Source organism: Endocarpon pusillum (genome assembly GCF_000464535.1).
Source record: "Endocarpon pusillum Z07020 unplaced genomic scaffold scaffold3400, whole genome shotgun sequence".
In the NCBI taxonomy this organism is placed as follows: Eukaryota; Fungi; Ascomycota; class Eurotiomycetes; order Verrucariales; family Verrucariaceae; genus Endocarpon; species Endocarpon pusillum.
Window position 1 is genome coordinate 31,340 of NW_006916319.1, and position 12,270 is coordinate 43,609.

The following is a 12,270-nucleotide window of genomic DNA, read 5'->3' on the forward strand; positions in this document are numbered from 1 at the left end:
GCGGAGTCTCTGATGTGAATGGCGGACTTGTAAACTGCGTCTGAGAAAGTGGGCGAGAGGAAGACTGGGTGTAGAAGTCCTCATGCGATGCCATTGAACCCGAAATGGTAAAAATCACAATGCCAGAAGTTGGGGGATTCTGTGTAGATTGAGGGCAGACGTCGACCTTAGGGTGCCCATATGCTTAACTAGATCAACCCACTTTAACTACAACTAACTAACATATTTGCTATTCAGTCTTTCATACGAGTACCGCACCTATTGCTATTTCTGTCTCTCCCAAAATGCCGAAATACCTTTACTATGCACCCCTATCGTGGTGTCCGTCAACGCCATTCAATGACACGGCCTCCAAGCACACTACTCCATAGCCTGGCGATAAAACTCCTGCCTTTCGCAACCAGAGGTACCTACCTAACCTCCTTGGTAGGTGTAAGGATCAAAATCCTCCATATCCTCATCTGTCTTGGTCATAACAAATGCGCGCTTGACGAATGTATGCCATAATGCGTCCCTGTCCCTGTCCTTTCCGCCCTTCTTGCCTTTCTTTTTGTGATGCTTCTTCTTCCTCTTCCTGGTCGAGAGGAGATCGTCGTCGTCGTTGTCCGTTTCATCCCCAATCTCTGCTCCTGCTTCTCTACCTCGAGCGTCAACCACTCTGCCATCTGGTAATATATCTAAAACGCGATGTTCCGGTGTATCCGTTCTAATATTCCAAGATATCCTCCGGGCAAGATCCAAATAACTCCTCACTGTCAGGTCGGCCAAACGATACCGCTTATCAGTCTTCGTGTTATATTCCGTCTCGAATGTGAATTTCTGGGGATGTGGAACACGGTTCCCACTTCGTTTGTTAGCCGAGGGAGAAGTACCGATGTATTCTTCCAGGGTCCGCCCTGAGGTCTTGAAGTCGTCATTAAGGAATGTGAGATTAGCGAAGTATTGGGTGTAGGATATTAGGGTGAAGGGTTGAGGGGAGTAGGCTGGGCCGGGTGCGGCGGTGGACGAGGGTGGTTCGGGCATTTCGAAGGGCGGTTTGGGGTGATGTTTCTTTTTCTTGTTTTCCTTTTTGTGTTTGGCTTCCTGGATTGGCTGCTCCATGACGTCGTGTACGCTGGCGGCTGACAATGGTGCAAACTCTTGATTGTTCGGAAGCTCGACATCAATCTCCACTGCTGCAGGCTGTGACCTTCCCATCGCAGGATGTTCATTCTCCATGCCAGTGATGTTGTATTCAACGACTCTCAGTGTTGGAAAATAGTTTGGGACGACACTTGGGGATACAAGGGATAGGCTGAATCTCTCAGCCCATTTCCCTCCAATATCCTTTAAGAATTTCTTCTCCTTGTCTTGCTGTGACTTCTTGCGTCTGGTGTCCTTCAAGACATGCTCGTCATCCGTTTCTATAGCAAGCTCCGAACATGACATACCCGAAGGAGGCGTCGGTATGCTTGTCCATCCCTCCCTTAGATCAGTCAAATATTCTGCCTTTGACTGGATCGACAACATGGGGTCCGTTGCATTGCGCTCCCTGGCCTCCAAATCTTGCAACTGGCCTCGGCGGTTATACTTCAGTCCGAAAGCATCCTGAAACATGAAATGATCGATGTTCATGTGTCCGAATATTCCACTCACAACCACATCTCTGTACTGCCGCATCCACAACGAGTATTTCTGCCAGCAGGTCTCATCCCAGCTCTGCTTGCTGAATGTTCTTGCCGGAGGCACATGGCCTGTCATGATGGCCTTCATACCTCTTTCCCTCAAGAATTGCAGCTGCACTCTCAGCCACTCCATGTGTTCATAGCCAGGTTCTGACTTGCTGTCACATCCATCAACCGCTGTATTCGAGTCAAAGAAGTACATCGTATTGAGACTGAAGATCGCTAACTTGCCGGGGATGACTTCGGTGAAGAACCAACCACCTCTGGCGAACGAATGTCTTTGAGCCTCTGGTATGAACTTGCGCCATATGTCAGCATAGTCTCGCGTCCATCGGTTCGGGCCGGGCTCGAAAATGTTGTGCGGTAGGATGTCATTGTTTCCGAATGTCGGCACAATCGGGACCACGAAATCATTTGTGGGGTCAGGGTCATCGAGGTTGTCGTCTTTGCCAAATACTTCGACAAACTTATGGACGACCATCCGATTGAGGTCCACTATCTCCTTTTCCGTTCGTGGAATGTCCTCATCATTGTCATGCCGCGCGGAATCACCTGTCCAGATAACGAAGTCGATTTCGTCTTTCAGATTATCCTTTACCCATTGAAACGTTGCATTGACAAGGGTGATTGGTGAGTCGCAATCACTCATCTCAGCACCCAGGATGCCGGCGGTTCCTGTATCGCTATGGCAAGCGGAGTCAATGGAGGAGTAGGCTTTGTAGAAGAAATCGGGATGGACATCTGCAGCTTTGTTAGCGCACCACACGCAAAACACAGTGTCTTCATGTTTCGGTCACAAGTCATACCTGTGATATGCAGGAATTTGCCCTGTAGTTTGCGCAAGGCAGGCCGGTCTCGGTGTCGTTGTGGTGTCAAGGGTTGTTGTAGTGAGGACACAGGCAAGGGTATCTGCTCAGTCGGAAATGACCATGCACATCCGGCCAACAGCGGTAACGCCTGTAGAATGAACATGATGGTGGGAAGCGGCAGTACGCCGCACCTCGCAGAATGGCCTCGACAGCAGTGTCAAGTCTCAAATAAGTAAATGGTGCCAAAACATCGACCTTTCGGGAGTGATGTGCGACGTCATACAGGGGATGGATTCCCTGCGCTTAACTAAGTGCCCCCCGCAAAACGAGAGAGACACATCAGGAAGACAATGAGATAAACACCGGAGACGGTTCTGACTGACATCTGGCAGACAAATACAGAGCTGCGTACTTATGCAGCTGCTTGTTCCCGAGGGAGAGGTCCTCTCATGAAGGTCCCCAGCCCGAGAGCCAATATTCATGCGGCTAGAGCCCACACGTGCGAGCAAAAGACGATGCCAAACTGCATCTCCAGATTAACAGCCGCATACTACTACTCATCTGATCGGAAAGCTTGAAAATATGAGTCCCGGATTAGCTGTGCTCGTGAACTCAGAACAAAGTACAGCGCAGCTCTAAGTAGGGGTGGTCTTCTTGAAGGGGAAAGGTGAGTCTGATCCCTTTCCCGTTAAACTTCATGTCTGCCGACTTGTACCTTACATAGTACTACGTATATCCACCATTCTGTCGGAAATTTGACATTTTTTTAAAATTAGCCAACAGAGCGGGCGTCAAGAAATCCTTAACTTCAGCTGAGCCAATCAAAAGCCATGCACAGAACCTTCTTATGATATGTGCTAAGTCCAATTACAAAGTAACGACACCAAACAAACAAGATTTGCTATATCTCTGCTGCGGGGAGGGTAAATAACAAGCCCAGCACTGCGAATTGTGAGATGTGACACTTGCTACGCTCTGGGGGTGAAACCTAAGGTTAAGGTTGCTGGCGCTAATCAAGGCTTGCCGGCGTTAGTAGCTGGCACTGACCAATTAAAAAATGTCAAATTTTACGACAGAACTCGAGGGCGAGTAATTGTAGACTTGCAATGGCCCCCATACCAATACAAAATCTCTCCTCAAGGAGTGAGTTCACACCCTACCCTGCTTTCTCGAACCAAGAGCCCTGGTGATTCCTTTGAATTTTGTGAAGCGGTGAATGCTGGTTCTGAGCTGTGAAATGACGCGGCTTCTGGGAAGCAATGGTCAATAGATTTGCTGTTGTCAACCGGGCCCAGGGAATGCATATGATTATTGCACAACCAGACTCATGTGCGGTTGACAAGGATAGACCGTCTGCCCCAGCTTCGTTGATTGTGGGAGTTCTTCCCCAGACCGAAAATGGAAGACCAGGTCTCAGCACTGGTAACCAAAATACTTTACTCACTCGGCACATTCCACTGGCCTAAGGTATTGTCAGACATACCGTAGTAAGCTATTGATCGGTCCTCCGAGGCCACGGTCTTTGGTCTAAACAGGTATCATAGTCCTTTTCTCTGCAATGAGGAATAAACTCACTTGCCCCAAAGAGCAAGCAGTGCATGAGCAGGACATCCTAAGACCCCTAGGACGAGTGCTTGGTGGCTCGTCGTAGTATGCCAGCTGTTTCGGGGATACGGAATATTCTTTCCGCCACTACTCCGTATTCAAGACACATCTCTAGGAAGACCAGCTGCAAGTCAGCCATCCATCCAAATGTCAAGGTAGAGGAGCACAACGCCAGGTTAGACTGCATCTCCTTGGCATTGGGCTGAGCTGGACAGAGGCATGAAAATGTGGCAGACGGCGGAGAGCTCACCGCTACTTGGACCATTGGATGACGGTGATCTCCATCAAGCCGCCCCAGCGTTAGGCTATTTAGGATGAATTAGACTGCATGCCCATTTTGACATCTGGCCGACTGGATTTCAGGCGCTTTTGAATGTTGGACACAAAGATGTGTTGGCACGGACAAACAAGAGACGGTTCAGGTCGCTCAACCACACTTCTTAGCTATCGTGAGATGCATAACTCGATGAACGCAGATTGTGATGCAGGCGTGCCGTTGGCTTGCTGTAAATAGTGGACGGTCATCCGATTGGATAAGTGCAGAGGATGTCGTGCCTTAAGCTGATGCAGCAACTCGTGCAGGTCGTCGAGAAACAGAGGTGGTTGGGGGGTAGTAATAAAACTGGAGTATGGGACTGGGTGCTGTCTGTGTCTCGCCCTTCATGCGCCACAGTGAGCCACCCTTGCTTGGATCCTTGGTTCATTTCGTTTGTCAGGAACCCTATCTTTAACTAACTTCCGAACCCAGATTCCTCCCACGTCCTCCCACTTTGCTCACGTCGCTTCGGCTGAACAAGAAGCGCGCCTGGTTCGGCATATTACGCTTCTATAGTATGCACCACTTCATCTGGCTCTGCGACGTGATTTGGGAGATTCGCTTTCACACCAGATTTGGGCCATTGCCTTACGGTGACGCCACCGACAGCTTCACTGCCACGCTGGCAAGCGTGATGATGCTTTTCTCTCAAACCATTTTTTTGCTACCTGACAATGACGAACTAACTTAGCTGTTTCAACCATTCCCGCCTATTGTCAGAGCTCTCAATCACTTCGAAGCTTTTTGATCGTGCCACGCCATGCCAGTCCGAGTCCCACCAAGCAGGGATGGCCATCGCTTGGTGGCAGATTTAGCAGCTTGGGAGTGACACGTTATCGACCTTATGCACTACCTGCGTCCAAGCTGCATTTCCCTCCTGGACAGCTCATGAAGCTGCAGTTGTCCTTTCTCCATTCGCATTAGATCTTCCTTGCAATGCATGTTCTCGGAGCACATAGAAAAGTGTAAAAATTTCCTCGTGTGTCTTGCATTTTGCATTCTTTTGTCACTTTCATTGCGCCTGCGCTGCTTACAGATTCAACGCCCCGAGAGACATTGAAATTGCAATGTGATCCAATGTCATCTTCCTTGGCTCATTCTATTGACTTTCCATTGTTGTCCCTATCACGGACGGACCAATTGGCCACGAGTGGGTAACACCAAGCTCGAGTGTCGTTGCTCAAGATCTCGCCTGGGCGATCAACATAGACCCAAAGTCCCGCTGTTGCGCAAACGGACTGGAAAGCAGGATGCCTCGCAATCTCTCCATAAGGACAACAACTGCCTCGTTTCCTAAACGCTCACCCCCTCGTGGCATTTGTCTGTTGGGCAAAGGAGTTTGGTGGCCTTAAGAAAATAACTCGGTCGGTTGGTGGTTCTCGTCTTGTTTTCTGTTGCGTTCCTGTAAGGCAACTGGTTTCGAGTCACTTTATGCAAAGGTACTTGTTGATCGGCTGCTGTCTCTGTCTACGAGAGGCTAGCAGGGCTGACGATTTAGTGAAGATACCGTGGCAATCACGTCCCATTGTACTATTATAATATCAGCCGATCACGAAGAATATATTCTCAATCTGTACGATATATGCTGCACCATATTTCCCTGCCTCGAACATCCACGGGCATTCCAATAATTTTTCAAGAATACAGCCTGCCTACACCAAGTCGAAACCTCCAGATCACCCCGCGGGTTGACTCGTCCACCGATCTTCTCAACGCTCCTGCCGGGCTGATTCACAAGTTGTCTTGCAAGGTCCATTTGAAACACCGACAACGCCCATTGCGCACCTTTACCGCCACTGTCCCTTTACAACCAGCTGATAGTTGAGGAGAGGGAAGAAAGTGCAACTCTAACGCGCAGTAAGACTCCAGCAGTCTTCAAGGCGTATCGGCGTCAATCTTGTCCTAAGAGCGGGCCAGCAGACGAGCGCGCTTAAAACCCATGTAAGCGCGCTTCACCAAGTTTCATATGTGTGGATCACGTTTCAAACCTTCCGATGGCATGCCGGATAAAATTTCTTCTATTGTTATCGCTCCTTGTAGTACGCTTATATCAATGGCGATTGTCATCCACCCGATCATTTTCTCCTTTTGTCATGTCCTGGTCAATTTCATCATGGCCCGCCAATCACGTCTCGCGTCTGCCCATGAGAAAAAGATGACCACAGAACTAACTACCTTGTCTCGGCAGTGGCCCGCTTCGGATGAGCCGCCTGAATTTGCTCTCTGGATGGCATCGTCAGAAGTTGACCAAAAATTTCTGGGCCACTTTGCCAAGCACACCAGCCTCGAGAATCCCTACCTATCGTCTATGCTCTACAAAGTGCTTGGACTATCCGTCATCTTATCCAAAAAACTTCTTCGAGCTCGAAAACAACGTCGGCTAGACCCTACCAGAGACACACGTTTAGTCCAGCAGCTCTATCATCACATACTATGGCTGTCGAGAGAGGGACTCGTGATGACCGAACAGTACATCCTGCCAATGGTCGGTCACTATGTTGAGCTGAAGGTCCTGTCGTACAAGTTGCGGGCATCCTTCTACCACATCTTCGTCCTATTTCACAACAAGCCTTCCATCAACCAAGCTTCCGGACCATTTCCGCTGTTTCCCGAACCACTTTCACCAAGAGTCTCAAGCGGCAAATCGAAGGTGACCAACCGCGACTCCATCACCCGTTCTCCGCCTCGTCGACGCTCTCCAACAAACATAGGCGCACCTGTGGGAGGCGGCCCACCCGGTCTTCCTCCCCCACCTCCCACGGCATCAAACTCTGGCGACTTCATTCTTCCATCGGCTGACTACACTCTTATTGCAACCTCTGCCTTCATTACCGCCTCTGACCTCGCCGAAAGCCTGCTCCCAGGTAGCCATCCCGTCCGACTTTCGGTCAAGCTTGAATATGTAGCATATCTGTACGATTGCCTGCACGAGAAGGAGCAATCGCGTCGTCTAGCCAAACGAACCATCGCAGATGTCTACAACGCCCAAGAAGGTATGGACGACGAGAGCTTTGAAGATGCGGCGGAGATGGTGGGGTTACTGGGGAAGATGATGAAGCGCGGATTGGGTGCAGGAGGCAGCGGCAGTGGGAGTACTCGTGGTGGTCTTGCAGGAGGGAGCGGGAGCCAAGGAAGCAGAAGTACTCCGAGGGTTGGTGAGCAACATGATATGGTAACGCCAATGCTGAAACAAGAATTGGGGGTCACGCCGCCGAGGGGTTCGGATGGAATGCTAATGGCAGTACCGAGTCCTGGAATGACGAATCCGATATGAAAGACTATCGGATTTGCAACGAGCGAGCAACAAGGCGCCTGACATGGAAGATGGATGGGGTCTTGATCCGCGGGTGCACGCTTGAATCATTCTGACCTTTTCGAGGACCAAGAGCGAAACGAGGCGTTCTGTAGTGTGATAATTCACCATCATCAGAACCCACACAAACCAACCTTCGCGGGCTCCTCTCGCACCAGGAGCGAACTCAGCAACTCGGGCCACCATTGGGGGACTAAGCAGGCCACAGCATGCAGCATCTTAGCCGGCGTTAGTCCTTGTTTTGACGGAAGCATAACGTAACATAGCATAGCGTAGGCGCAGGAGGCGTTCAGAGACCTCATCAGTGGATGATGGTTGTCTGCTTCTCGAGTCGTTCATGTGATGGACTTCGTAATACGAGGACAAACTCTTTCAATCAAGGCAGTGTGCGTGCCAGTCGATCTTTCGTTCGCAACTATTGCAGTCAAGCCACCATGTGTCTTCATTCGAATAAGTCGTGCGTCTATGAATATGCCACCGGCCCATTCATTCTCATCATTTCATGCCAATCATACGCCGTAACCTGTTCCATTCCGCATTCCGTATCCTGTGCCTCGCCACCATAAGCTCATGATCGTAGCACTACAACTTCGCGCCCCCCCTCGGCCTCTCCATGATCTTCTCCGTGTGACGCTGATAATTCCTAACCAACTGCCTCACCGCCAGGTCGAGCAAGACGTCCTCACTCCCACCCGGAATCCTCATCCCCATGACCTCGCGATAGATCCTCTCGGCAATCTCCCCTTGACCCGTGGTCGTAAATCCATTCCCACCAAACAGCAGGACCGCGCATTGCGCACACTCGTTCAGGACCAAGCCCGCTTTCGCTTTCGCCAGTGCCGTCAGACCGCCGAGCCTGGTGTCTGCTTCCTTGGGCGGGAGATGGACCATCTGGTAGAGGAACTGCTCGACCCAGGCACTCATGCTTTCGAGTTCTGCGCCCGCTTTGGCGAGGCGGTGACGCACGACTGGTTGCTCAATGAGGGATTTCCCGAAAGCTTCGCGTGTCAGGCAGTACTCGAATGCGGCGCTCAATGCTATGCGGGCTTGGCGGGTGGCGCCGACGGCCATGGTGAGGCGTTCGTGGTTGAAATTCATCATTATGTATTTCATGCCGAGACCTTCGGTGCCGATTAGGTTTGAGACTGGGACATGAACATCGTCGAGATTGATGAAGGTGGTGCCGGCGGTGATTTGGCCGGAGGGCTTCAGGCGGCGCATTGTTACGCCCGGGTGGTTTTTAAGCGGGACCACGAGGAGGGAAAGGCCTGCGGGACCGGAATCGGGGGACCCTGTGCGGACTGCCATGCAGGCGTAGTCGGACCAGATGCCGTTTGTGATCCATTTTTTGGTGCCGCTGACGATGTAGGATTGGCCGTCGGATGATTTGGTAGCGGTGGTGGAGATGTTGGCTACGTCACTGCCGGCGGTGGGTTCGGTGATGGCGATGCAGGCTCTCTTTTTGCCGGTGAGAAGGTCTGGGAGGAATCGTGATTGTAGCTCTGGACTGCCGAACTTGATCAGAGGGGGGACGCCAAAAGCCATTCCGACTGTGAGGGAGCCGGAGGGGCCGGCAAGGCCAGAGCGCGCCATCTCGTCAATGTAGATGCCTGTGTGAAGGTAATCCCATTCTTCTACTTTGACAGCGCCGAGTATGTCATGTATCCCGAGCTTCTTTAGCCACTGGACCGGCAGTGGAGCGGGTAAGTTTGGGATTAGCATATTGTGCTTAGCGAATGTCTGAAAGACATGAGCCGGAACGGTTTCTTCACGTTCCCAGTCCATCGCGTATGGAAGAAAATGTTCTTCGAGAAAAGCACGGCATGCTTTCTGCCATTTCAAGTGGGACGGAGTGTAGTAAGGAGAAGGGAGACCGCAGAGGTAGGGAGGTTCTGAGAAAGGAATGGGGGTTTGAGCAGACATTATGAGGCCACAATATAGCTGCCACTATTCAGGTAACGACGCGCTGTGGGAAAGTAAGGTCTTTGCGTTGTAGAGTAGGCGATTCAAGTATCGTTCAGTGTGAGAAAGCAGCAAAGGGTGGGTGAGAGGCCTTGGTGTGGCTTTCGATCTCACTCATGAAGGCATTGAGGGAAGAACACTGACACTACTACCTAACGGCCCAACGCTGGAAGTTATGTGAAGGAGGGGCGCCGCCTGAGGGTATTGATGTTGATTTTAATGGTGATGTTGCGCGGCAGGCTGAAAGAGAGTGAGAAGAGTTTCCAGGTCTGCCTCGGCTCCAAGAACTGACAGCTTGGGGTGCTGAGTGTCACCATTGCTACTGTACGTATTAACTACATGGATTATCTTTCTGAACTCTGTGGCAGACTTCATCTTTCGGCAGAATGGACGCCCACCGGTGAAAGCCGCCATCATCCAGCGTTGAGAGCCGGTGATGAACAAAAACCGGGATGTGTTGGGAGCGGTGCATTCGCGGCGGTATATTCGGCGAGCGGTGCATTCGGCGTTTGGGTCTTGGCGGGTTTTACGTCATACAAATTACTAGTAGATTTGCCCATCATGACCATTTGAATAACATGAAGATTTCGCACAGAAATGTACACTATTTTTATTAATACTGCTATGACTTCCCTATAAGGAAATGGATATACAAAACGTGGTGTTGCAGAAATAGCTCTATCGCTCTGCCTCTCTGCCTGCTCTGCCCCTGCCCCTGCCCTTGCCCTGCCCTGTACCCCGTTTTGGCGCCTTTTCGGCCTCTAATGCCTTCATTGTGGGCGCTCTCTTGCGGCCAGCTCTCGATTGCGTCATCACTGCTGGCGCCGTTGAGAGAGGGGGTATAAATGCCTCATCTAGAGCTTCTTCTTCCTCTTCTTCTTTTTCTTCATCGTCAGGAGTTGGGAAGGACCGATCAACCGTTGTGGTGGTGGTGGCGATGGTGACGGCGCCGGCGGCAGATCCACGAGGAGGGGTATCAAGGACGCTCTCCACGTTAACAGGAGCTGTAGACGGAGGAGGAGGAGAGGAGAATAAGCAGGAGCAGGAGGCCCTGCGAGGGGTATTAGCCCTGTTATTAATGAAGCTTCAAGGACTATATTAGCCTTCTAGTGTGCCTCCTGAGCAGCAGCCTGCTCTCTATTGTTGGCGTCACGCTCTGCTGCCTCAGCTCCTGTCATAAGTCGCTTATTAACCCTATCATGACTCTTGAATTGCCTATTCCATCCTGACCTCTTAACAGCATCAGGCATTCAAGTATTAAGGTCATCTTCTTAAGCTCATCAGCAAAATCAATAAGGCCTTTCTGTGCGTTTGTAGCTGCTCGATCATAACGCGTACGAGCGTAGCCAGTAAGAGCCTCCCTAGCCTCAAGGATTTGCAGACCAAGCCCTGTAATCTGATTCCTATTAGGAGAGATATAAGGGTGCTGCGAATAGGAAGCAGAATTTCGTAGAGGAAATGTTAGTAAGGCAAAAGTATGATATGTTGGTGTCTATTTGGCGATACGAATAGGCTCACTATTAATCTACTAATAAGGGTGTACTAAGGGGATCGAGGGATAGGAGCCCCATCTTCGAATAGCTGCGTAAGATAATGCTTACAAGGGAGGCCAAAACGAACAAGTAACTTATATTCAAAGCAAAAGGGTGTAGGGCATAGAGAGCTGTTATTTATCTCCTCTTTTGTAGTCTCTTATTCAGGGGATATCTTCGAAATAGCGAAAAACGATATAGTATCTGCTAGAAGAACAAATGCTTTTAAATCGAGCGTACAGGGTAATCTATCTCTATTTTGAGAGCCTCCTTCTCAGATAGCTGCTTCAATTTCGACTATATCGTCTTACTAAGTCAACAACTAGCCTCCTCTATACTTAGTTGCTTATTAAGGATATCTGTAGTACTTGGATAAAGACTCTCAGAACGTTGATTTGAATAAGCGCCTAAATTCGGATACTTACGTGTATAGATTTGTAGAAATTACGTCTCTTTAGGGCCCTAGAAATCGCGCAGATACTTGATTTCGTCTAGTCTTAATTTTGAGTAGATTTCAGCTTTATTAGCCTCTAAATTAGCATAAGTATTGCTTTTGATAAAGGTCTATAATAGCGACTTTATCTCCTTCTGAATCTCCTTAGGATAACCCTTATCAGCGAGCCTTTTTTTGATATTCTTAATTATGTGCTAGTCGCAGAACTAGAGAATCGTATTTGGAAGAGATATTGATATTAATGCTCTTATTCTAGCAGCTTAGTCACTAATAATAACGCGTGGTATAAGTATCAGAGGCGCAAAAACGTACTTTTTGAGGCTATCAAAGATGAAGTTGAAGGAGAGCTGCGATTCTGAGCAAGCGAATAATAATGAGCTTACGAACGTTGAGTTATAGTTGGTTATACTAGTAGTAATAATAAGTACAAGATTTAGAGCGTTCGTTTAAAAGGTACCATCAACAAATAAAGTCTAATCTGCTATAAAGTGTTGAGCATACTAAATTTGCTTAGGATAAGTAAACCAGACTTGCTGTAACTGCCTATTGACAACAGTATCAGTTTGAGAATTGATCTCCTCCTAGATTCGGCATTCGAAGATGAATCCAGCCTCC

The 12,270-nt window shown here is 49.6% G+C and overlaps 3 protein-coding genes across 3 annotated transcripts in view; 1 reads left to right on the forward strand and 2 right to left on the reverse strand.

Moving 5' to 3' along the window:
• Positions 1-2,636, reverse strand: part of EPUS_09001 (uncharacterized protein) — a gene marked incomplete at both ends in the record, with an annotated part of 3,283 nt that extends 647 nt beyond the window's left edge. Inside the window, 2 exons of the mRNA XM_007804480.1 lie at positions 420-2,405; positions 2,471-2,636. Coding sequence (XP_007802671.1) covers positions 420-2,405; positions 2,471-2,636 — 2,152 coding nt within the window. The remainder of the gene's footprint in view (positions 1-419; positions 2,406-2,470) is intronic.
• A 3,871-nt stretch (positions 2,637-6,507) lies between these two features.
• On the forward strand, positions 6,508-7,668 carry EPUS_09002 (uncharacterized protein; the record flags this gene model as incomplete). Its single annotated transcript, XM_007804481.1, has 1 exon — positions 6,508-7,668. The coding sequence occupies one exon, from the start codon at positions 6,508-6,510 to the stop codon at positions 7,666-7,668; it is 1,161 nt and encodes a 386-aa protein (XP_007802672.1).
• Positions 7,669-8,289: 621 nt separating this feature from the next.
• EPUS_09003 (uncharacterized protein) lies at positions 8,290-9,630 on the reverse strand (the record flags this gene model as incomplete). Its single annotated transcript, XM_007804482.1, has 1 exon — positions 8,290-9,630. The coding sequence occupies one exon, from the start codon at positions 9,628-9,630 to the stop codon at positions 8,290-8,292; it is 1,341 nt and encodes a 446-aa protein (XP_007802673.1).
• Positions 9,631-12,270: the final 2,640 nt, after the last annotated feature.